This window comes from Clarias gariepinus, chromosome 14 (genome assembly GCF_024256425.1).
Source record: "Clarias gariepinus isolate MV-2021 ecotype Netherlands chromosome 14, CGAR_prim_01v2, whole genome shotgun sequence".
Lineage (NCBI taxonomy): Eukaryota > Metazoa > Chordata > Actinopteri > Siluriformes > Clariidae > Clarias > Clarias gariepinus.
The window spans coordinates 23,212,683-23,240,000 of record NC_071113.1 but is presented as its reverse complement, the minus strand read 5'-3'; the positions used below and the strand labels follow the sequence as shown (position 1 = coordinate 23,240,000).

Below are 27,318 nucleotides of genomic sequence, written 5' to 3'. Positions count from 1 at the left end.
TTTCTGAACCCGATACTGCATAACCATGCACATGCTGCACCACACATTTTTGTGGACGGCGATCTCTCACCTTGTTTTTTTTAAATCTGATCCTTGTTTTCTCAGAAGTGAAACAGTAGGAGGCATTGAACCAATTTAGCTCACAAACAGCTTCACTTCACTTAACATCTCAAGTGGAGCGTTTGATGCTCACACTTTCCCGTTCTCATTAACCTTTTCTTACAGTCGGTGTTACAGTTGTAGTTTTTAAAGCCTTGTTACCCTTCTGCTCTGGCGGAATTGTTTTTTCCTTCTCCTTCGCTTTTGTTCATAATTCCACTGATTCAAAGAGCCTTAACATTTCTTTTTATGATGAGCATTTCTTTTGTGGCCGATTCTGACGAGCCAAAGAAAAGCCTGGGAATGAGGACAATGAATGAAGCACTTGTAAGAGAAAAAGGTCACACTTTAATCTGTGAGTAGCAGATGTTCTAGAAGAGTGAGATTATTGTGATCAGGACGCTCAAATGGAATGCAGAGAGGTTTTTGTAGCGCAAGGGTTTTAGAAGGAACAAATGGACAAATGGCAAGGGCAGCTGTGAACGTGGGATCGGGTGAGTCAGTGCAGGAGCGTGGTTCACCACGCACCGTAGTGCCTCCTCGCTCCATCCTCTGCAGACCGTGTGTGTGTGTAGGTGTGGGTGTGCCCACCTCTGAAAGCGAGAGTGTATGTGAATCATCAGGTTCTTCGGTGGACTCGATCAGATTATTGAAAAGGCTGCATGTTAATGTTAAGATCTAACAAGCATATTGCTCTCAAGGGATTTGTCCAACCGCTGACTCGTTGCCTTAAAGATACAATTGCCAGTACTGGACATGCCAGTACTGTACAGTATAACAACAATAAAGGTAATACACCTAATGCGTAGTATACTTTGTAAACTTTGATATATACATAGGAGTGGCAAGCAACAAATGCATTTTAAAGGGTTAATAAAGAAAATGGAAAAATAGAAGAACCCCCCCGTCTGTCTGTCTGTCTGTCTGTCTGTCATTACCCTAGAAACCATATATGGCAAATTCACTGAACTCATTATGCAATATAAAATGACAACAGTGATGGAAAAAAATGTTAAAAATTTCAAAAAAGTAAAAAAGTCTTGGAAAACGTGTTGAATTTCAAAAAAAAAAATTTGAAAAAACTTGAATTTCCAAGTATTTCAGTAAATGTCCTATAACAGGTTAATGAACTTGTATCTAAAATGGACAACTACCACAATAAGGCTTGCGAGTTAGTACACCCAGGAATTCCATTATATTCTCTGTTTCAGTGACTGTATGGCCATAAGGGTGACTTTCCCTCTCTGTTGATAGTTTTATAATTGTAACTGTCGACTGCCTGCATGTTTACCAAAGCCTCTATTTGTCTTTCAGTCCATCATGGAGCAGTTTAACCCATGCCTGAGGAACTTCGTAGCCATGGCCAAGACGTACGAGAAGGCTCTCTCTAGTGAGTACATCGACACCAGTTTTTTTTTATTATACAATCATACGTATTTGTCCAGCTCGCTTGCTTGGTCTGGAGCAAGTGTACAAAGTGAATGGTAAGCACATACAGTACACAGTCTTTGGCTTGATTAGCTTGAAGCGCATTGAATTTGGCGTATTTTTGCATATATGAATGCTGTTTATATGTTCTAAATGTACTGTATGTTATTGTTTATGGGGACCGTGGCTTCCTCTGTTGTACTGATATCATCATGAAATGTTCTACGTCACCATCCATCTGCACCCCCTGGCACCCCTCTCACCCATGCATGGCTTCATTAACCATGGCGTCAGTTTGTCTGATGGACTGAGTCTTTTTGTTTTGGTTCGTATGATTGGACGTCAGTTTGCACGCAGAGGAGACAGCGTCATAGCAAAACAGACATCACCGCATGCACCAAGCAGGCAAAGTGGAACACGGAGTAGGCAGAAGTAGGCCAGGCTGAGATGTGAGAGTTAGCATAGTCTCATAGATGGAGAGAAGGAAAAAGGAGAACAGTGCACTTTTTTTGAGTATCCAGGACACACATGGCTGAACGCTGCAAGAAGTACAAGGACAAGCAGGTTTTTTTTAGGTCATGTCAGGTACATTTCTTGTTAGTTCAACAGGGAGTGTATCTCATAAATTGTAACATAATCAGCATAAATCCGCCATAACATGTCTAAGTGTCTATAATAATCATAGTTAATATTTAAAAGGTCTGTCTAATATGAAGATAATATGATTATTCAGCGTTAACGTAGTGTTAGATCGCATAGACTAACATAGAAATTTGTGGGATGGATTGATAATAAAAGTTGCGATTTAATTCAAATTAGCATCATGTACCCAGTTTAATTTTAGATTTAGTTCATGCACTTTATTATCTAGCAGCTGTAGAAAGTGTGTGCGTGCACGCGTGTGCTCGCGTGTACTGTACGTGTGTGTGTGCGCGTATGTGTGTGTACACCCATGCAGCCTGATGAGTTAAAAATAGTTCCACAGCTTAGAGTGGGAACTGCTTTCCATCATGCCAGCCCTGCCTGGGCGAGCGCCACCGTGGGCTGAAGGATCTCTTTACTGGAATAGTAAATATAGCAAATCTCGCAGACTGAGAACAGAAATCCTGTACCAATACACCAGTGCAGATGGGCTTTCTTAGGGTAGCTTTAAAAGACTGAAAAGATGACATGTAAATCAGTTTCTCCATGGGTTTAAATGGGATTTTTTTTTTCCTTCTGTATTTTCAAAGCTGAACACCTGATCCATCTCATCTGCTGTTTTATTTATTTTTTCTTTTAATCAGCGCACATGTGAAGGGTAGTGTATTTTCGAGGTTGGCGCTGAGGCATATTGGCAATCACTGTTTTAGATTTTGGATGAGCCGCTTGGTACACCAGAGCTGATTTTGGTTTGATTTGTGGTTTCTTTGATTTGAGCAGCTCCCATTAACCCCCTTGTGCTTCTGCATTTAGCATTCTGACTGAAGGAGATGGTAGAAATGGTAGAAATCATGGTGTCATTAAAAAGATATCATGGAGTGAAGTGGTCCTGCTGGTCGCTCTGTTTAACCCCTTTTTAGGTCGTTTGCGTTTGCCATGGGGCTCTGCACTGTCTCTCACTTTAAGAACTTTTTATGAACTACTTTCTTTCTATTTTGGCTAATGGAGCACATTTTCTGCCCCTAATCTCTCCTGAACCAGGACACACTTGTCATGGCCTTGCATCGGTGCTGGATGATGAGTCTACCTGGTTTAAGCAGAAGCTTGCGTGCACTACATCCACTTTTTCCACACGCCATTTCATATCGCGCTCTAGATTACGCTACTCTGTAGAAGCTTTCATCACAGTTCAAGACGCACTTTAAAGTGCGATTGGATAAAAAAAATATATATATATTTCTTGAAATATTGCTGCCAATTAGGTCCGAGTGTATTTTCTAAGTGCTAAGACTTGCATTTCCTATCCTATTTAAACATTCAAAATCTTTTTTGGTCTTAACTAAAATGTTTTTCTTGTTATGAGTTCAGACAGTATGTCTGCTAAGCTGCTAGATTCTTCTGGCTCCCTTGTAGAGGTGAGACTCTGTGCTCATTTATGTGGCAGGACAAATAAAGCTCCTACACAGACTGGCTTTTCATATTCCAGCATTTATTTATTTTTTTTTGTGCAATACAGTGCTATCCCAAGCTGCTCCTTTCCATCATGGAATACAGATCCTTACGTTTCCCCCACACCTGTCCACATAGGTTAAGGAAGCCATTACGGGTGTAGGGATGCCCGAGGGTCCTATAGATCTAGAACATTCCCATTTCTGATGTCCCAAATGCTTCCATGTTTTCAGGTGTGACATTTGCAGCAAAAGGCTACTTCGACGCCCTGGTCCGGATGGGTGAACTGGCCAGCGAAAGTCACGGCTCTAAGGACCTTGGTGAGTTATAGACCATAGCTGCAGTGCCCCATGCAGTGCCCAGGACTTGGCACAGGGCTCCAGTAATGTTCATTTTGGGGATTGTGTGAAAATGTCTGATTTATAATTCATAGTGTGGCCATCGGAAAAAACTCAAAAACACACAAAATCACAGTATAAATGACATATTTGTGCTTTTTCAGCACAAAAATCTTATATCCGTGTCAGACTGTCTGCTGTTCTGTTCTATCCAAAAGGCACCCTCCAGAAACTCAAGGCCACTGTTGCATATAGTGCGATATTATTTCCTTTCTTCGACCGGTATCTTGATGCAGAAAATGTTGATCATTTATGAGTAATGTGTATCTGATAAGGCCTTTGATATTTCTAGCCCTCTTTGAATTTCCCAATCTTGTCAGAAATCATACTTCATGTCCTGTATCTAAATATGTGTTAATAATAAAAAAAAAGGTTTAAAGGAGCAATTTGTAATTTTTAGATATCTCTGGTGCCTTTTATTCAAACTGCAAAGACAACATAGTAATATTCTGGACGCTGTAAACTTTAAGGTCTATAAATGAATGCAGATAAAACATGCTTTAGGTTGGATCAAGGTTAAGGTCCAATAGCTTGTGGCCACTGTGTAAATTGGCTTTAGTTGGCTTTCGGCACTGTATCTATTGATATCAGAGCAAAGACTCATGGTGTGATGGAGTTGTGTGACAGCTCTGCAGGACCAGCTCTCTTCACCCTTTTCCCTAAAGCAAATCTAATTTTGATACCAAATCTCACTGGACTAGGAGAAGGGGACTAGGAGCATCCATGTGACTGTATTATTCAGTGCAGTGACTTGAGCAAATCTCTTACAGCTCACAGTAGCTTCAGCTGTCATTTTCTTTCAGGTGGTCTTTCTGTTGATTATTCTAAATCTTGCTATGCATGATGGGTATATCTCTTCTGAAGCGCCCATCGCTCAGAAATAGGGTCAATCTGGACTCACCATATAACCTTTTTTCCATTGCTCCAAAGTCTAATCTGTATGCTTCCTAAGAAACTGAAGCCCCAATAACAAGTAATTTACAGTAGGTAGAGACACACAACTGTCTAGTCAACCAGTCCTGTGTGTTCTCACAATCTGACCACATGTCATTCACAAACTTGACGACTCAGCACGATCTTTCCAGGCTTGACAAGGAAGGGCGTCAAATTTTGGTCTCAATCATATGGGCTCAATATGCGTCTAACTTCAGATGTGTCTAACTTACAGTATTAATTCATAAGTTTAAGCATGCATTTCAGTAGAACATGAACGAATCAGTGTCCCATGACTGAAGTTTTTAAGATACATACCAGGAAGAGCACTTAAAATTCAATTCACCATGAGTAGTCCTGAATGTTTTGTCATTTTTAGTTCCTAGAGTAACAGGAGACGATTTGTCTGATGCCATAAAAGCATTTGTATTTTAAAATGCTGACAGGCGTGGATAAACTGAGAGACACTGATGTAGCGTAACAGAATTGTCTGCAGCTTATCTAATAAACAGCATGTGCGCGTGTGTGTGCCTGCGCGTCTGCAAGTGTGTGTGTGTGTGTGTGTGTGTGACGACCTCTTAAATGCAGTTGCTCTTTCTTACTGTGTCTCCTGGCCGCACCCTTCTCTGTCTGATCTTCATGCATCAGTTCTCTTGTTTACTGTTTTGACCTGTGATAAGTATCTTTAAATGCTACCTGCAGTTGTAAATGAAAAGCTATTCTAATTATAATGAAATCTATTCATTCAGAACTTTAGGGTAGGACGCAACTGTGGAGTATGATCAGTTAAGGAAACAAAAAAAAAACAGTGTGTATGTATCTTATGTTTAAAGCGGGTGTCAAGAACTGGAATTGCCTGAATGAGCATTTTCTATTTTGTCCTCCAGGCTGTTTTTGCATCAAGGCTGTGTGCGTGTGTGCGTATGTGTGTGTGTGTACATTGACAGTATGTTTGTGTTTCTGAACTTTCTATTGACGGAATTAATCAGGCAGTGTTCACCACATGGACCCCTCGCTGTAGACTGTACATAGAGCTCGTCATCTTACATTAAGGATGAATCCTTTAAACTTTTCAACCGTATGCATTAAATCTGTTCACAACTCCTCCGTCTCCACATTCTGAAACGTGTGATGCCACCACCTCCCCTTCCCCGCACACCTTCTTTTTTTTGTACCTTTGCTTCTATATAAAGCCAGGTATATGATATAATGATATAAGATGGGGGTGTTGATTAGGGCTGGGAATCACCAGGTGCCACCCAATAGGGTATTATCGCGATACCTACACAGTAGGTGCAATTTCCCAATTTGATGTTTGCAAATAATTTTGTCTTCCACAAGGGAGGCTGCTCTTTCTGCCCTTTGGGAATAGTTTAAAGCATGCCACCTCCAGGACTATATAGAAACAAAACAAAATATACCAAAATCTTCATTGAACAGTAAAGACTTGCTGTAATTGGGTGATTTCTGTAGCTGGTAACTCCAAATTTGCTTTGCGACAATGTCCATTGTTAAAAGCACTATATAGTACAAATGAAATTGAATTGAATTAAATGAACTTCTCCTCTGCAGCAGAGGTAAGTTTTGGTCTTGCTTTCCTGGGATGGTCTTCATGAGAGCCAGTTTCATCATGGTGCTTGATGGGTTTTGCAAACGCACTTTTGACTTTTTTTTTTCTCCGAAGCCCCTCCTCATAAACAAATTCACCCTCGCCATCTCTCAGCAGCCGGACATGACACAACAATAAACTTTTTAAAATGGAGTTTATTGATTTAGGAATCTAGATTTTATTATTATTATTATTATTATTATTATTATTATTATTATTAATAATTTAAAGAGAGAAAAAGAACCAGATGAAGGAAGCTGCTTTGTGACAAGGTTTACTGTTATATAGCTGCATGAATTACATTGAATTGAATTAAAAAGTATGAATTGAAAGTGACATTTCCGCCCCCGAGTCTGCCATTGCTGACTCATGAGGAAGCAAGCATCAGCCCTGGGTAATTAAAATACCCTCACGTGAGTCATAAAATGTCAGGCAGGGAAGGTGAGAGGTATTGCAGGTTGCTGAGTACTTGAGAATGATGTGAAAACAGAACAGAAAAGCAGAATGATGCGGATTGCACTCGCAAGATGGCATGAGAATTGTGGTGCCATGGCCATGCTAAGCGACTCTGGCAAGGTGTCAAGTTCCTGCATTATGTGGAAGAATCCATTACTCTTGGTAATGTGTACTGCATCAGCTGTACAGAGCAAGAGGTCGTAGATAATTTTTTTGGGGGTTCTGCAAGATAAAAATACATCTGTAAAAAAAAAAAACACACCATGTGCCATAAGTTGGGGAGAAACGTTGACAGTTAAACCCAAACGTCTCTTGATTAGTTGGTGTAATCTCCCTGTCCCTTGTGTAACCTCGCTGTGAACTGCGTGTAGCTCCGTTACTCATCACTTCTGCACGCATGCAAGAACGTAGCCTTCCCGAGGAGAACACTGCTCTAAAAATAGAGCACGCACACACACACACACACTCACACGCCTTAGTACACTCTGTTCTGCCGCAGAGAAAGGCAAAATGGGGAAAGAGAGTGTAAGAGCGAGCAACAGCGCTGTCCTAAAATGGCTTGTTGGTGATGTCAGTGTTGCAAGAACCAGCCTCCACTGTCTGCCTCCTGCTCGTCGCACGAGTGTGTGGGATACTAAGCAGCTTCCGCTTTCCTCCTGCCCAAATATGGTCAACATCCTGGGAAGTGACTGTGCTTTAGAGGTTGAGCTCTGAATGCTGCACTAGCACAGCTCTCTCTGAATTACAAGTGATACGATGATATTTTCAGTGCAAACATTTCAGCTCGAAGCTGATATTAATTCCGCCTCAAAATAGACTCTGTGCTTTTGCTGTCAAGAAGGAACCCTAAGAGCCTTTAGCTAATGAATGCCTACAAAAACAAAGATCTAATTAAAAACCTTAATCAGCAGTTTACAGCCAAAAGCAAGATACAGCAGCCGACCAGTTGAAGGGAGGCCTGATTTAGACCTCCAGCAGCCATGGAGTTGTTTATAACAGTCACATTAATATGCAGTTTTAAGCCATTAGTAGCTGAGACATATTTAATTAGTAAGTTATGTTTTGTACAGTATGTGATCTTTTGTTCTGAGTATCATATCTCGCAGGTGGCTAAAGCACCAGCGTCTACATTAGAAATATTTCACATGAATTTTAGAAAGCATTCATGTTCAGATAACAGCCGTAGCCTACTGGAGAGGTCTTTATTGTCATATAGAGAGAATGTGCACATTGGTAAAAGATGCATTACGTACTAAAAGTACATAATAATGTGTACCTTTGAGAGTAGAATCGCAGCGAATAAAGTTTAGTACCCATTTTATTGAGGGGTTATGGTAAATAATATTACACTAGCTACACCTGTGGCTTAATAGACCTATACCTAACATTAAGTCTTACCATACCAACAAAAAGCAAAAATGAAAACTTTTTTTTTTTTTATTAAAAATGCTGCATCTTTATAAAAATTAAATTAAATTTTATTTGTATAGCGCTTTTAACAATTGGCATTGTCTCAAAGCAGCTTTACACAATCAAAAAAAATTATTTAAGAATGTATGAAATTTTGAAATGGTCAGATCGTCCCTGGTGAGCAAACCGAGGGCAACAGTGGCAAGGAAAAACTCCCTGAGATGGTAATAGGAAGAAACCTTGAGAGGAACCAGACTCAACAGGGAACCCATCCTCATTTGGGTGATAACAGAAAGCAGGAATTGATCTGCATTTATACTGTGTATTAGGTGGCAGACAGTTTAGCATAACAGTTTATGTTAATTGATGTTAATATGGAGTCCAGTTGGTTATTGAAAACTCAGGTAGACTTGTATGAAGTTCCAGTCCCAAACTATCGAACGGTCAAGTCCTCAGAGAAACGGCTGCCAACATCAGTCACAGCTGAAACAGCTGCCAACACCAGCCGAGGCCAAAATGTCATCAACATGATGCTGTCTTAACAGAAAGATAAAGATAATATTTTTCCTTCCAATGTAATACATTATATGCTAATGCTAAGTTAATATTAAGTCCCTAAATCAGCTGATCATGCAATGAAACTCTACCCAAAATGTACACTCTAGGATCCATCTACTGTAGGAACATCTGTAGCCCAACTGGGGACCGACCGTGGAGGTCAGTGATGACCATGTAATAATTCCCGTTTGTACAATTGTGATACTGTAGAACCTCCAGCTAACATTCACATTCACACATTATGAGCAATTCGGGAACACCAATTAGCCTAATCCGCATGTGGGAAAAAACAAGAAGGTAGACGTCAAGATACAATCCACAATGTTCTACCTTTGCCCACTTCTGTGAAGGTGTTTATAAATGCAGAAATTCAATTAGGTTTTAAAGGCTGGTTTTTTTTAGGAGTATGTGAGTGTACTAGGGGAATTTTTCAGATAATAACGTGATGTTATAATCACAGCTTTTCGACTAGAGGTGTTGCTGAACATCTTTTTACTTCAAGAGGAAATGAAGTGGATATGCAAAGCCGTGCTTTTACCACCTTACTGACACTTTTAATAGCACATCTTAGCACATTAGCACTTCGTTCTTAGCACATCTGGCCAAGAAATCTAGATTGAGGATATGTAATAAAGGAGCTGAGTGTAAGAGTGAGAAGTAAATTCTTTCCTGAAATGTGGAAAAAGCTGAACTGTTTAGTCCTTTGGGTAGCATTAGATAGAAATGAAATGAGAATTCAATTCAATTTTATATACAGTAGATTTAAAGTATAATTTGTACCATTTTATTGAGAAAAAAAATGGCATTCCAAGAAAGGCAGGCAACTGTAGTTTATGGTGGGAAAAGGAGTAAAGGGAAAATTACTGCTCCTATTAGCTACAGTACAGAACAGGTTCCATGGTGCCCAAAATAATTACATGGCTAACTATCCATCAGTTTTCATTGTCATACCGCCTTGCGGGTTAGCAAGAGTGGTACTGCAGTCATCAATCTCTATTGTGGCTCTAACAGCTGCCCACTAATGATAAAAACCCCTATTTCTGCCATTCGTTCTTTTTAGTCAACATGTACCACAGTGCTGCTGAATTCTCAGTTTTGATTGGCTGCAACACAAACCCCAGGTCCACATTAATGTACTTACAGTGGAGCAAAAAAATATTTAGTTAGAAATGAAATTTTGTTGTTGACCAAATACTTATTTTCCACCATAATTTGCAAATAAATTCTTTAAAAAGAAAATGTGATTTTCTGAATTTTTTTTTCTTAATTTGTCTCTCATAGTTGAGGTATACCAATGATGATAATGGGAAAACTTGCACAATTGGTGTCTGAGTATGTATATTCCACTATTTTTATAATACCTTTCATACTGTAGGTTTTTAGCTAAGAAATAGATTTTTTTTTTAGTAAAGTTTTCATTAAAAAAAACTTTTATGTAACATTTAAGGAAGGAGTCTTTATTTGATCATAGTCTGTCTCCGTTTATTCTATTATGCATAACAGCATATTTGCTGGTTTACATTTTGTGCAATTATCAAAGATTGCACACAATTTTCTCCCTTTACAAAAGATAAGCGATTTAAAGGAAAAAAAAAACATTAAACCTGCAAATTTGTATTGCTTTGTAAATGCTTAGAAAATGTCAAGAAGATGGCCTGCTTTGTATCAAGAGCCTTAAAATGAGATTGCAGTATTCAGCCAGGACAGCTACACCTGTTGTATTACACAAGAGGGAGGGAGAGAGAGAGAGAGAGAGAGAGGGAGAGAGAATGCGATTATGGCTTCAGCTTGGTAATAAGGTGTTTATGCTTATTACTAGCATCTGTGCACTGCATCATTTTTTATGCTGTCAACTTTTATTACCTCGACCAAGGTCACAGCCGCTGAGGAAGGATATAAAGTAGTGAGGGATAAAGGAAAAAAACACAGGCAGAAGTCAAGATCGAGGCAAAAGATCGAGGCGTATAGATGATAATATAAAAAAAAAACAAATTTAGTTGGAAAATCCAACAGGGCAGGAAATAGATGTATTATACCACCGTGAAACCCTAAATACCTGTATGGGTATTTCAAAAAAGTATTTTTAATATTTATCAGGGAGTTCGGGCATACAATAGGTATACCTGCAGCTGGCGACAGTTGAACAGTTAAAAGAGAATTCGTTCTATTTAAAGATTGGCAGATTGCATGATTAAACCGTAGACTCTGAGAAGTTACTTTGTATTTGGGTGATGAAAGGCACACTAGCCCATGACATACTGTAGGTGTGGTAGTGGCAAAGAAAACGCAAATATTAAACAGCTGTGTTTGATTTTTTTTTTTTTTTATCGAAACGTGGGGTGATTCAAAAAACATTCCAGGTACTTGCGGTCTTACTGCTTAGACCATATGTTCACTGAAGAAACTTTTGAACACTGACTGTCCAGGTGACGTTATGATTCCTCAAACTGCTGTGTTTGCTTTTTGGCACTTCACTTCATATTCAGCCTTGTTTAGCGAGTAGACCCAAATCAATGATTCAGTGGGAGACAGCTAGTTCTCAAAGTGAGGTATGTGAAGGATAGACAAGGTGTCATGACTTATAGGAATGGAACTGCTATTCTCAATGTTATTACATTTATACAATAAAAGGAATCTGTTCTGATCTGGTCCTTGGAATGTTTTAAAGAGATGGCTAAAAAAAAAAAAATGTTAGAGTGCTCCCGAGCTGGAACTGCCTTGTTATTTCTAGTTAAGCTGTTTACTTAACTTATATTGGGTATTTTTTATTCTTTCTAAATACTTTCAAGCTTTGTACAAATGATGGATATTTTGAATAGCAGTATTTTTTTTTTTCAACTGCATCTTGCAGACCTCCATAGAAACACAGTCTGCATTCCTTTGCTCCTGAACGAAGGACCTGCAGCCATTGATTGTTGGCTGAACGCCCAGCCATTGCTATTGGCTTTAATTGCTCAGATTCTAATTGCTCCAACCCTTTAAACCCAAACAACAATATGCTGAAGGCTCTGTAAGCCTGGACTGTGTGATCAGTGTTGATGATCTGTAAGCGGATTAGGGAGCAAGAGGATGGAGGAAAGGAGGAGCATGTGGAGTGGAATTAGATCACCATGGTGCTGAATAAAAACAGGTTATTGGTGTGTGCTGCTGTGAAGATGAAGGCAGCCAGGGCAAGGTCAATGAACGGAGGAACATAAGATTGTATACCTTCTGTATGGTGTATGTATGATTCAATAGAAATTCTTTTATCTAGCCTCGACTCAAAGAATGATATTAGTCATAAGGGCATTTACTCACCAGCACACACATGAAAATAAGGTGCTTTTTCTTGGCTTCACCTCATGCAGCACTGTGTATTAATCTTTTTTTAAGAAGGTTTAGCTTGGGGAACAATATCTTGCTTACTTGAACTGTGCTCCTAGTGGCATGCTCAGGTTTTGAGACATCACTTAATTGTGTATAGAATAAGGACATGCGTCTAATGCACCATAGTCTCAGTGAGCTCAGCTTCCAGTCTATGGGTTGTGTCACATGTTCTCATACAGTATACTGTACATTGTAGTTTCCTTCACGTCATCGAATTTCCTCCAGTTTCAAAAAACATACTCATAGGTACTGTAGATTATTGACTCTACTTTGCCTCTAGGTGTAAAAATGTGTGAATCTGATACTGGGTGTATTCCTGCCATGGTGTTAGAAGGATAAGCTTTGAATCCATTGCCATCCTGAGAAAGCATTTACTGCAGAAAGAGCTTAATATAATTGAAAGAGCTCTCAAACCACATACGTCCTCACTCCCTTAAGTCCTGACATACTTCAGTGACCGTGACGTACTGTAGGTACAACTAGGTCAGTGCAAATGGTGGCGATGAGTGTAATTACAATGCAAATCATATAAAATATGTTGTAAGGGTGAATAAACAGCATATGCTAGTTTATTAAGTAACCATCATTTTATAGGACATAAGCTGCATGACTTACAGAATTGTAAGTGTTTTTATACTGACATAAATGTGTAAGGAAGATGACTTGATGAACCGAAATCCGTTTCTTTTATCCAGTGATGAACACTAAGCTCTGATGTATTCCATCTTTGAAGGCACACACACACACACACACACACACACAGCCTAGGGATTATTCTCCACTTCACATCTGATTGGATGTGTAGTACATGGGGCTGAGATCAGGATTTGACCTGGAATAGATAATGAAATGAAACACAGGGTCATTCTTTATGAAACCCACCGTGAAGTGCAGCTCACGTCCTTTGCACGCAACATTCAGAAAGATCTAGACCTTGGTCCATGCATCCAAATATTTTGTCCATTAGTAGACTGGAGTGAAAAGATAGAAGTAGACAGATAGAAAGCTGCGCGAGTGTGCAGCTCCGAGCATTTCAAGCTCCTCTCATTTTCGCATTAGTCAGTAAGTAGCATGGCTGTCTCATTGATCTGTACGGCTGAGTGGGTTTGGAAATGGACCAAACGGACGGCAGTAGGTACTGTAGAAGTGCATTGATGACATCTCTACTCCATTAGCACTAAGATAACACACACGTAAACACACCAGTAAACAACAAACACTGTGACTCAATCTGGAACTGGAGGTAGAGAGATACAGTATGAAGCCCATGTTCATGTAGTACATTGGTACGAATGAGTGTCTGTGTGCGCGCGAGTGTGTTTGTGCATGTAAACCATTAGTGGCCATGTACGTGGGCACCTTGTCATGTAAGGTGTGTACTAACGTTTGTTACTTAACAAAATAGTGTTGGGCTGGTCAAAATCCGCTTAATACGGACTCAGACGGGGATCAGAGGATCGACTCGGGACGATAGTTGTAAACGTCATTCCTCTAACATAATGACATGATCACCATCCTGTGCGTTCTCCCAGTGATAGTTAGACACAGGTGATTTTAATATGTTGCAACTGGAATAGTCAATTTCAACTGATAATTGTATTGTTCATATTTATGTTGTTTTAACAGGGACTGATATATATTTACCGTGTATTTTGGCCACAAGGGAAGGTTGCATTTAAATATTAAGTTTTGACTGTGAAACAGAAGCATCACAGGCGTTTAAACAGGCAGTACAAGCCGGAAGCTTTGGCCGAATCGAGTTGATTAAAAGTTTGTCTGTTTCACTATTTTATGTAGCCATCCAAGCCTGACATACACAACTAGTTGTTTTTTTAGTGTGGATGGATTACTGAATTTAGCCTTAGTCGCATCTGATGGGTTTTCCTCGGCAACCACGTCTTCTGATCATGTCATTAATCTGATCAGCATGATATACTGTGTGTGTGTGTGTATATATATATACAGTACTGTGCAAAAGTCTTGAGCCCCCTCATTTCTTTCTTCCAAAGAGCCACAATTTTGGCTCGGCTCTCAGTTTTTCGGCTCTTATTTTCACTCCAGTCGCTGTACCTGATCAACCTATGACTCACTGAAGCATAAAATGCTATGCGGTTGGAATGGATGAAGGAAATGAGGCTGCTGCTGATTTTAAAACAAAAAATTTATTCTGCTAGGCACTTTGCAGCACTTTAAATGTTGCACAGTACTCATTATATATAATCATAACCAAAGGTTAACCTTTCATTCTAATTAGCAAATTTGAAACCATATTCCCATCAGTTTTTTTTTTTGTATTTTTTAAATGAAGTGACGTTTGTAGAATGAGACAACATCTGTGGATGTAGATCCCTCTCTGGTCCGTATTAAATCAGGTTTGGCTGTGTTTATGAGGGGAAACAGGTGGGGGAGATGCGTGTCAGTATTCAGTTTGTCTCTTGTATTCTCCCTGGGAAATATTTGATCTCCTTCACAGTGTCCCCAGGTGTACTTCTATACTATACTCCTGTTTTTTGTTTTCTCAACCGAGCTCTTTTTGTTCTTTTTTTTGTTTTACAACGCGCTGCATAATCAGAAGAAGCTGCGTGTAGGTACCCTGCATACCTCACACACCGAGACCACACACACCTAGTGGCTGCATGATTTACTGTTGTATAGCTGTGCTGCTTTGTGATTAATTATGACGCTATGCAAACCTATGTGGCAGTGATATTAACGTGCTGCACCTGCTCTTTTTTATTCATTTCAGCTACTGCAATAAGCTTTCATTGCTATGATTAACATATATGTTGTGATTTCATTACCTGGTACTGTATGTGCTTAAGACTTGTTCGCTGCTGTCTGTCTTTTATTTTTCATCTCTAATTTTCAGCTTCTTCATCAATCAGTCTCTCTCTACCTCCTTTTATCCTCTCTCTTTTTATATTTGTGTCAAACAGCTTATATTGTTTATGTGGAACCGCATGATTTTACTGCATGTAGATAGTGCAGCATGTGTACATGCACGTCTGGGCCTTAACATGTATTCTCTCTCTCTCTCTCTCTTTCTCTTTCTTTCTCTCGCTCTGTAGGGGATGTACTTTTTCAAATGGCTGAAGTCCATAGACAGATCCAGATGCAGTTGGAAGACATGGTGTGTATCATTGCGAAAAAGTTGTTTATTGTATCATATATACCATAAAAGCACTACATAATGATTTTCCATTAGAGAAAAAAAAATAGATGGATTGGGTCTATTAATTTAATTATTATTATTAATAATAGTAGTAGTAGTAGTAGTAGGTGGTACTATTAAGGTGTAACCAAGTTCTCAAAAAAATTTTATATGTTATATGACTACTACTATTAACCTTATTAATAAACATGTATTTTTTTTTATCGATTTATCATTATATTTAATGTTGTCATGGAAACTAGTTCCGGTTACCATGTATTAGTATAGTAGTAGTTATGGCAGCTATGAACATTCATTTTTTTTTTTTTTCGTCCGAAAGGAAAATCTTTAATCCTAAAGAAATTCTTGATGTAGAAAACTAGAATAAATCTTCTGATTAATCCAATTCAACAATTCAAAATTTTGATTTGATTCATACACATTCACATTCCATACAAACATGATTAATTATTTTAAATGTGTAAAGCTGCTTTGCGACAATGACAATTGTTAAAAGCGCTATACAAATAAAATTGAATTGAATTGAAAACCACTGTGGTGTATTAAATACCCTAAGTTATTTTATTTTTTTTATTTCTATCGTTTTATTTTGAGCTTATCTGCTGGCTTACATCTGGGTCGGAGGCAGTAAAGGAAAGGGTGTACGAGCTCAAAATGTCACCTGAACAATTTGGCCTGTCTATAGTATTATACTCCCTCAGAGGGCTTTTCTGCTCTGTGTCACGCACTGACACGGGCTAACAAACCCCAAGCCCTTTTTTCCTCCGTAACTTAAGGTATAACATTGAGAACCAGGGGACTTCACATGTTACTCCAGTTAAACGTTCTAAAAGTGTGCCTTTTACCAGTAAAGCTGTCTGATGCCTGGCTTCTCATAGAGCTGGCCTGGAGTTAGCTGCAAATTTAGCAAAGCCCAGCTGAATGTGAAGTAGATTAGTATTGAAGGTTAGACTGAGTGGTACTTGAGTGGCTGCTTTCAAGATCCTGGGTCAGCATTTTAAGCTTACAGTAAGTGTAGATGTCTTGGCAAGGAGATCATGGGTGTGAATTCTGAGAGTGCTCTGTAATATTTCTTCCTAAAATGATGCTAACGAATCATAGGACTTGGGACTTCTAAGAGTGCTTTTAGCTGCACTGTAAAAACCCATGTCTTAAAACCAATGCTCCAGTAGATTCACCACCATGACAGTCCCAATGCGGTGCTGGGAACAATCCAACACTCAAAATGCATTTGCTCAGGAGTTTGGGCTACAACAAATGCTTGAAATACAAGTCACTGGTATGGACGGTGTATCCTATAAAGCAATCAGTGTACTCAAATCCACATCTGGGTTGATGTGGTTTGGGTCGACGTATCCCCTTTATATAAAAGAGTCACTCCAAATCATAACAAACATATTTTATATTACCTCTATGACGAATATTTTTTGTGATGCCACCCCCATCCACAGTAAATAAGGATTTGCTAGATGGTGTGTTAAGAAAAAAAAATGATGTACATTATATACAAAGTTAATTTAAAGCCTATATTGTAGAAGATTTTAAAGCAACATGTTGGACATGTTGGAGTGAAAAGATTTTTGACAAATGATGACGGTCATCTTTTCCTTAATTTGTAGAAAGAAAGTTAGATAGCAGTTTTTCATTCCCCTTATATGTATGCTTTTGTCTCTTAGCTGAAATCTTTCCACAATGAGCTCCTGACAGAACTGGAGAAGAAGGTCGAGCTGGATGCACGCTACCTAAATGTAGGTAACCATCACACACAAACATGCTGTTGAATTAATATTCTGCTTTAATTTGTTCATGCTAATTCCAAACTTGCATTGTACTCTAAAGAAATATTTACCAGTTCATCAGACGGAAGCATCACACTTTAATTATTTAAATAGTTCTTAGCTACAAAACATATTTTCACACTATTTTTACCACTTCGCCTATAATCATTACATCCCAGTGTGTTGGATTTAATGAGTCAGTCACTCGATCCTGAATTCAACCCAAATGATTTGATATCTAGTATGTGTTTTCAGTGCACTTAGAGGCAGTCTGGAATGTTATATTTATGTCTGTTTGTATGCCCTCTTGAGTTTATCACTGCTGAGAGACTGCAAACAGGGTTTCTAATGGATTTTTTCTCCATGGTTTTTCATGGTATTCTCGAGAATATAAGATCTCCTAAATTACATGTATTTAATCCGGTATTCATAGTCCAAATTTAAAGTACAATTTACACCCTGTATAAAATAAAATGGCTCATAAATAAACACTGTGCAAAATTATTATGCAGTGCTTAAATATCCTCATCAGCGATCTCGCAAAGACAAACTGCAGACCACTTTTTCCATTAGCTTTTACTTATTATCTCATTCAGAACTGGGGGAAAAAATATCGCTTCTTAAATTGAATCTAATGGAACAAAAATGTAATATTGCCGATTTTAACTCTGTGGAGATATATATCTGGCTCTTTCCCCCGTTTTGTAAGGAAAAACTCTCAGAGTAGAGTATAGCATAGTCCTAATTAATGTAAAACAACGACGGTCTTTGCTAAAGTCTAATGATTAACTGCAGTAAGTCAGTTCTTGTTCACATTTGACCCTAAACCTTGGCATGAAAGTACTGAAGTAAAAAAAAATATATACATTTTTATATCACAGACACTAGACGCTAAATCAATAAAATAATGTCACAACTAAAACATATACTTCATTTGAATACTACAAAAATGTAGAATTTACTGTATTCCAGCGGTGCATTGATTTGTGAAGTTCAGGTTGTTCTTGCGCAGGGATACTGAGAAGCAATTGCATGTCAAGAAACTGCATCCATGTCTGAATTTTTTTCTTTTTTTTTCTTTTTTAAAGTGCAATAGAAAGATAAGTGGGGTCAGGCACAGTGGTTATTTTTTTCAATTGCGCACATACAAAAGGTTAGGACCTTAACATTTTTTCCAAAAGACACAGAGAGCTTTTAAAACATTTTTTTTTTCTGTTGTGGTTTTGTCCCTTAGGCTGCTTTGAAAAAATACCAGATGGAGCACCGGCGCAAAGGAGAAAGTCTGGAGAAGTGCCAGGCAGAGCTGAAGAAACTGCGGCGGAAAAGCCAGCAGGGCAGCAAGACCGCACCCAAGTATAGAGATAATGAGATGCAGGTGAGGATGCCACCCTTAGAAACAGTTAATCCAGTTTTAAAGGCTTAATGGGCCAGGTTAGACCACGCTGGTCTCCATGGGACCTCTCAGGTGAATTTGAACTTGTGGCATGGATGTGTTTATTCTCTTAAGGCCAGTTTAGTACTCCATTTTACAGATATCTCATGCTGCTCTGGCACCAATGAGTTACCCAATTTGCTTAGGCAAGAAATAAAATACTGAAAATGAGCGATTACTTTTACCAGTTATCAGCATCATCCACATCGATCACCGTCTTGTCATCTGATGTAAAAGTCATTTATGACATTTAGACAAGCCTCATCATCATGTCTTCATTTGCTTTATAACTGATCATCAGTGGGAAAAAATTATTTATTAATGAAGTGTGGACCATTAACTACATTTCTTGACTTGATGTTAATCTCTTTTATTAGCTGCATTGGAGCTTGGTGGTTAAAGTGCTGGAAGTGCTCAGGTGGTCAGAGGGTTCCTGGTTTGAGTCCCATCATCACCATGCTGTCACTGTTGGCCCTTTGAGTTGGCCCTGTATCTCGGCTGCTCAGATACAGTCAGGAGTTGAGCTGGCAAACCAACCTCATAAAAAAACTGCCCGAGTGGGGCGCATTGGTTGCATGATGTGCCTAGGAATGTGGATTAGCTGGAGTACTGTGGTGTAAGCACTTTTCTACCAAATGAATAGATTAGCCTTATTGTTCCACTATGGCACGTAGCTGTCCAACAAATTGATTAAAGCCTAACTGTGTAAGGGAGCAAAATCCACAAAATACATTAGTAGTGTGATTTCCAAGTTTGACAAACTAATTTGGTCAAAACCTGATTTTTGTGGCTGTTTTCCCAGAAACACTGCCACAGTGATCTCTATCAGTGGACCGAATCTAACTCTTGTATAAATTCTGTAAATATTCCAGCCGTTCTCAAGGCCGTTTCATTAAAGAGACGGGCCCACTCTGCTTGTGTAGGTTTGTGGCTTTGTGTGGCTACAGTAACTACAGTTTGTTTGGGCATAAACGCCTCTCACCTGAAAGAAATGATTGTGTTGGTTTGTAGGTTACACTTACCAGGGGTCTGCTCTGCCCTGACAGTGGGTGGGCTAATAATGACACAGTGGAGGCGCACTGCCTTTTGAATGTCTGAGCGTGACGTGTAAATGGCGTGGGCTGTTTGGGCTTGTTGAAACACTACACAGGTGTCATGTTATGAAAGAATAGAGGTTAAAGGAAGAGGTGGTTTAATGTGGTTTGCCAAGTAGCCCTTAGGTATACATGTTGTGTGGTTTCAAGGGAATGAGATCCGAGCTTTTTTGCATCCTCAGTAGAAAATGAAAAGCAAAGTGTAAGATAGTCAGAAAGCACAGGTTTGCTACGTGAACTCCAGTCATGGCTGTTGCCTCCTTGGGATTCAAGGTCCCGGTCTTCTGAAAACTGTGTCATTTGGGAGCCAGCTTTTTAACATAAACAAAAATGTCATCATTTGGGTCATAAAATTCCATATGATGATCATTGTTTGCTTAAATCAAAATGTAACTTTAATCATCTGTTTATTCTAAATAGCTTACTATAGACTGCAATGGATTGGCACCCTGACCAGAGTGTACCCCGTCTTGTGCCCTAAGTCTCCTGGTCTCCAATAACAATACAATAACAATACTGCGCATGTTGTACAGCACAATGGCTTGCTTTTCTACTTTATAATAAGTTCAGGTGTGATTACAGGCTTGGACCATCTGAACAGTTGGCCAAAGATGCAACTCTCATATCTGGAGTTTTTGCAGTATGTATAAAGTAATTACTAAGTGATCTTTAGCCTTGAGCCCAACAGCAGTACACCTATCTGTGATGCAGAGCTTTAGCGAATCAATATCTGGAGCTGTCAGCTCTCTACAACAGCTTCTTAGTCCTTAGAAAACTCATCTATTTTTAGCTCTTCAGCAGGTGAGAACATCCAGGTCTTTCCTCTGGGAGAACCCTTGAGAGATTGTGACTGTGTGTCCCGTATGGCCTTGCACACACCTTATCTGTGGTTATCCCTGGTTCATGGTTTCTTAAAGCTTGTTACATGTCACTTGTGAAATTGCTTATACTAAATAATTTAATAAGAGAGAGAGAAAGAGTAAGTGAGTGTATGTGTGCATGCACATACATCTGTGTTCTGGTCACTTTCATGCCATTACTGTTAGTCCCTGCTGTGCATCATGCCATTGATGATGTTTGGCCTCAAAAAGCGTGTGTGAAACACACGCACTCTTTTGTTTTATCATACTTTTGAAGACCTCACACTGACATAATTATTAATACAGGTAATCACTGCAACACTACACCTAAATCTAATGCTCACCTTATTCTTTATTTATGTTGATTATTTATTACAGTCTAAAAAAAGACAGTCTGCAAAATTCTTTTAATTATTAAATTAAGGATACTGCTATGTGGCAAATAGTCTTTCTTCCCAGTAATCAGTAACAAATGAACTTAGGGCTCATTAATCAAAGATCAATGTTTTTAGTAAAAGCACATTGGCTCTATCTTTGCAGCATACCAAAGTAATCATAGGTTCAGAGCCTAGGGATCATATTTTACAGAGGATTTAAATCCATTATAGTTGTTCTTTTGTTGCTAGAAAAATCTTATTCTGCTCACTCAGATTTATAACACATGTCAGACGTCTAGGATCATCATCCACATAACTGTATTTATTGAAAGCTAACAATTTTTTCTCAAGGGGGCAAAAAGCTGTATCAGCATTCCTTAGCGTGTAAAGTGTTTGCTGAGTTGCACTTTATTATCCAGTACACTTTACTTTCTGTTCACGGTTTAAATCTGAAAATGTGTCTTGCAGAGCCTTATGTGGTACTTTTATTAAAATTTGTAGTAAAATTTACAACAATCTAAATTAACATTTTTTTCTTACAAAATTTAGCAATTTGTAATTAATCAGTCATCACGAATTGAACATTTTAAACATTTTAACACATTTCCACAACTACATTTTAAAATACCACTGTGAAATCGTATTCATTTATAATAGTTTTTGATCCTGATCATTGAAGTTCTAAATCTGGAGTGTATCACAAGACACTGGGGTGATAATGGAATACACACTGGATGCCAGCATATTAGAGACCTTACAGGAATTATTGTATGTAATTTATCCATCCATTTATTTTCTACCACTTTTCCAGGTCTAGGTGTCTAGAAATGCCCAGACCCTCCTCTCCCTTGATTCCTTCAGCTCATGCATGGAAATACCCATGCTATTCCAGGCCCAAAATACTCTAAGAGAGATATACTCCAATTTCTGGGTCTGACCTGGGACCTTCTTCCCATCAGAAACGCCTGAAACACCTCCCTATAGGGGTGTCCTAAAGGCATCCTTAGCAGATGCCGGACAACCTCAGCTGGCTTCTTTTAATATTTTACTTTGAACTCTGCCAAGATGTCTGAGCTTCTCAACTTATGTCTCAGGCTGGGCCCAGTCACCCTGCAGAGGAAGCTCATTTTTTTAAGTTGTATCCACAACTTTATTAATCTTTCAGTCACTACCCAAAGCTCATGACCACAGGTGAGGGTTGGGACGTAGATTGACTGAAAATGTTAAAGTTTTGCCTTTCCATATCTATCAGGTATGGACAATTTGGAATTATCCTACAGTACATTGCACGGGAACCAGAATACCGGGGGGGAACCCAACAAGTACAGGAAGGATTTGTTAACTCCACACACACACAAACTGGAAGCGATTTCTTGTAAATAGGCCACCTTTTCACACAGTTCAAGTGTGGAAACTGTGGTTGTAGTGAGTTTGGTGGCAGAGAGACATACGTTTTTTTAAATGCCTGTAATCAAAGATGACTATTTCCTTGCAAATGATATAGACATAAACATACTAAAGTAAAGTTCGCCACCAATATTCTCCTCTGTTTTATTTTTGGAAGTCTTGTCCTAGTTTTGCTTCTTCATTATGTTTTTCTTTTTTTTTGCACCGTACTAGTTAGCCTCTTTATTTCATTTCGAGTGAGCGATAGAGATATATATACGTATTTCTAAATACACAATTTTGAGTCCCTGGTGGTGCCTGGATGTCAGGTGCAACTTCAAGTGTGAAAGGCCCTTTTTTGTGCATTTATTCATTATTTTGTTTTCCATACCGCCTATCCCCCAGTTAGCTCAGGGCTACATCCAGGATGGGTCCCAGTCCATTTCAGGGAGTTGACACACACACACACACACACACACACACACACACACACACACACTCAACACGCACCTAATCTTACAGTACAGGCAATTTGGAAACACCAATCAGCATACAACATCAGATCAAAGTTAATTACATCAAAGCCTAATAACTTGACAACTCTTTTTGCTTACTTTTGAACTACTGCATTGGATTATCCTAAATAAACATTCAATGCAGGAGACAGTGGAACAGAACATCACCCACAGTACTGTACTGCATTGGAGGCAAATGATTTGCAGTGTCGACAGGAACAGTGTTAGGTTATAAATTGCTAGTCATAAAGTATAGCTCTTTGCACGAAATAACTGCCCTAAGCGCTTTTGCTGACTTTGCTGTCTGTGTCTCGTTATTACTGCCTTAAGAAAAATGGTCTTGGTTTATTCAAAACTGTACAAAATGTCAGGGTGAAACAATATCTCAACTTTCACTCGTGTCTAATTACGTAAGTGTCATGACGTTTTCTGCATTGTGCCCCAGTCATGTGTGGAACTTGTTTAACATGCTATGACATCAGTATCTCATCCTGGAGCAATACTCCTAAACACCATTGAAAGTCCAACGTTTGATTTGAGTTTACCCCAGACTTTTTGTTGTGTTTTTCTACATACATACATACATACATACATACATACATACATACATACATACATACATACATACAGTACATGCAAAGCTCATGGTGATTATGGGAGTGAATATAAATCATCGGATTTGCCACCTCTCAGCAAAGAAGTCTAAGTGTAATAATGACCTTGGATAATTTTTACTGATCTCAGTGAGCTCAGTTATATTCATTAACACTTGGCAGGTGGGAAACACAATATTCCCCAAACAAGTACCTGTACTCAGTGTAACACTCATCCTGGCTCAGGATGAGTTTTACACCTGGCTCAGATCAGTTATGTGCATGTAGGGGTGTGTGTGTGTGTGTTTGTGTCGATGTGGGCATGTGTTGCTGAAATACACCGACCTCTGTGGCACTGTGTCCTTGTTAAAGGACATAGGGACTATGGCCAGCAGAGTGGCAGGGAGCTTGGCATTACATCATACAGCAATTTTTTGTTGTTGTTGTTGTTGTTGTTGACTAGAAACACAACGTGATACTACACTGTAGCTTCATAGACAGTGTTTGCAGACATGTACAGATTTATAAATAACAACTAATTGCCAAATGTTTTCAACACACAGCAGAGTCCAAAAGTCTGAATTCCATACCAAAATCTGTTTTCATTTATTAGTTATAAGGACCAAGACCCAATTATTAATAGCTAGTTTAGTTCAAATTGTTTCTCCTTAAAGTCTGTTATAGACACCCTGATCATCAGACAGGATCAAACTCATTGATTATATGTTAAATTATTTCGAACATATTTTTAGCTATTTAAAATGAAGTACAGGGCATAGTGTACTCTACTTTCCATTAAGCTATCATTGTACCTAACTAACCATTAGGTTTATGACAACCCCAGGTCAAGGGCAGCAACATCAGAGTTATGCAATTAAGATCAATAATTTATTTTATTAAATGAGCTGTGAAATTAGAGAGAGAGAGAAAGAAAGATTTTAATACGGAGTGGAAATACATCAGGCTTTGATTTGTATTAGTTTTTGATCTATTTGTACTTAATTCTTTGTTGCAAGATAAAAGTCCCTAGGAGTGATTACATACTTTTGGACCCTTCTGTACTTTTGACCTTTAAGTTACATGGTTCAGCGAACACATTGGTGCAACTTAACCTTTTTTTTTTTTTTACCCTTTCTTTTGGGTCACTTGATACTCAGCCAAGCTCACTGACTGCATCCATTACCAGCTTTGCAGCTCGATTAGCTTCAGTATGCCTGTATGTGTCACATTCACATTGTCAGCTAAGCATCAAGCATATATGAATGTTGTTCAAAGTGCAAGCTTTCTCTCAGCCTGTCCTGAGAGAAGGCTTCGGGCCAGGCTCGGCTGTCCTGGTTCAGCCTCACACCGCCTTCCCTGTCATTCAGTACGTGGAGGCCATCAGTAGCAGGCAGAGTGAGCTGGACAGCCACATCGCCGAAGGCTACAAAAATGCCCTGACCGAGGAGAGGAGGAGGTACTGCTTCCTGGTGGACCGCCAGTGCGCCTTGGCCAAGAGCGCCAACACCTACCACACCAAGGTGAGGATCGTTCAATCACTCCATCTGCTTTCATCACATCATGCTTCTGTTGTGTGACTCAGAGAGGGGGCGAACCAGCAATCACTGAGCCGTAAAAAAAAAATTGGGTTGCTTGGAAATGTACAACGGGGTCTACTACCAAGACTAATAAAACTAATACATTTTCTTGTTCTTTACTATTGTGAAGAATTTCTATTGGTTAGTAAGTAAGTTAGTTGTGAAATAGATTTAGATATTCGATGGAAGGGAAAAGTTGATAATGAAATGATTAATGATGAAATTAAGTAGTTCTTGGTAGTAGACACTAACAGATATGGTAAAAGCACAGTAACCTAATTGATTATGTTAATAATACATTTTTTCCTCACCATGGTAAAGCTTTATAATAAACATATGGTGGTCTGAGAAAACCCATTAGATGTTGCAGTGGATTAATTCTACAAAGCAACCAAAAGTGTAGGTCCCCATAAAAGTATTTGTTATAGGAAATATTGAAAATTTTCCATGTGAAGGGTATCCCCAGGCCACCATCAATATAATTTGGATATTCTCTATTTATATATGTATTATAGTATATGCCTGTTTTAAGTAGTCTTCAACCGATAGTATTATTTTATCTTGCTTACTAACATTATTATATTATAATAAATTACATTAATAAAAAAATTCCACTCATTGATTAGCTGTTTCAGCCCTAATGTTTTTCTCTCTTTTCCATCGTATAAAGCAGCATGCTGCTAATTATGAGAAAATATCTGCTTTACAATGATGTGCATATGTGAAGATTTCTTCGCACATGAAATTTTGACAGATGGCTACGTTAGCACAATGAAACTAGTTTCCCTGAGAATTTCAGTAGCTCCTGATTTCCATTCCTTGACTTGCCTACCCTGAGCGTGAGATTTAATTAAACACTCAGTAGAGCAGATGAACAGACATGGGCCAGTGCCAGTGTGCTATGAGCCACATGCATTGTGTTATACAGACCGTGTGGGAATAGAGGTGAGCTGTGAAGTAAAGACGAATGCTGATTTAGTGTGTGTTTGCGTGGGGGGGGGGGGGGCGTCTTGTAAGGGTTGAATGAGTTTCTGGTCCCTGTTCTGTATGTGGCCCATGCTGCTGTATCGCTGATAGACAGGGTGGTGGTGTTGGAGGGGGGCCTTGGGGAGGGGGGTTGGCTGGTGCACTTCTGCAAGCACATACAGTAGTAGCCAGATACTGAACCCTATATACTTTATGATAAAGGGAAAGAGTGCACTTATATGCGTAGGAAGACACACTGAGAGAAGGAGGGGGTTTTGATGGAGACTTTATTGAGTTTGACTAAAAAGAGGTTGAATAATGGGTTCTTAGAAGAATGAGGAGTTGAGGAGAAAATAGAGGCACATATGTTTTTTCAGTTCATAGCTAGAGAAAAATGAAGAAAAGGGAAAGAATATTAATAAGCGAGTCTGTTGTTTAAAAAAACAAACAAACAGATTAACACACATGCACACATACCAAAAAAAAAGCCTTTGGTCGCTTTAAACAAGTCCCATAAGAGATGGCGTTCAGGCAAATCTCAGGAACAGTGTCACGTTAAAGGAACAGACCATCTTCCCACAGAGACACCATCGTCACCTGATCACACCGTCGCCCACGGCTGATACACTCAGACTGCTTGATAGTTAATCACTGTCTGCCACCAAGGCCAAGCGAGCAAATATAAGGTACAGCATGAAGATTTTTTTCTCACTGAGACATGACTCCTTTTTTCATATGAGAGACAAACTTTTAAAGTGAAGTTTCTAATTAGAAACGAGCATGTCGGCATTAAGATGCAAATATATATCATATAGATGGATTAATGAATGAATATGAATTAACAGGTTTATTAAGCTGTGTGTGCCTTTATATCACAGCACTGTTGAATTCCTGAATCTGATTGTTCAGAAGGAGTTAATACAATTTCTAAAACAGCACCTCTGACAGTCATAACAGGATCTAACTTGTTTTGTGGAGGTTTCAGTACATTATATTTACAGTATCTATAAATAGTTAAGAAATACAGCATGCCATTTATTAAGAAATTAAGAAGTTTATTTTAAAAAGTGGCGTGAGCATGAATTATCATGATTAAATAGGTTACAGTGAATAAATCAGTTCACTCTAGCTTAAGACATTCTTATAAAAAAAAGTTGAAAAAAAGATTGTGAGACCATAAAAGGAAAACATAAAGCATGAAGGCAATTTTTTGCACTTTT

At 38.8% G+C, this 27,318-nt stretch overlaps 1 protein-coding gene across 6 annotated transcripts in view; it reads left to right on the top strand.

Moving 5' to 3' along the window:
• baiap2b (BAR/IMD domain containing adaptor protein 2b) overlaps window positions 1–27,318 on the top strand; it is a 54,324-nt gene that overhangs the window by 9,862 nt on the left and 17,144 nt on the right. For 5 of the 6 annotated variants that reach the window (XM_053511878.1, XM_053511876.1, XM_053511877.1 and 2 more), the window contains exons 2-7: window positions 1,414–1,489; window positions 3,852–3,938; window positions 15,417–15,478; window positions 17,197–17,268; window positions 18,533–18,673; window positions 24,923–25,075. In XM_053511878.1, the coding sequence (XP_053367853.1) occupies window positions 1,414–1,489; window positions 3,852–3,938; window positions 15,417–15,478; window positions 17,197–17,268; window positions 18,533–18,673; window positions 24,923–25,075 (591 nt within the window). The remainder of the gene's footprint in view (window positions 1–1,413; window positions 1,490–3,851; window positions 3,939–15,416; window positions 15,479–17,196; window positions 17,269–18,532; window positions 18,674–24,922; window positions 25,076–27,318) is intronic. The other variant, XM_053511880.1, reaches the window with a different exon arrangement.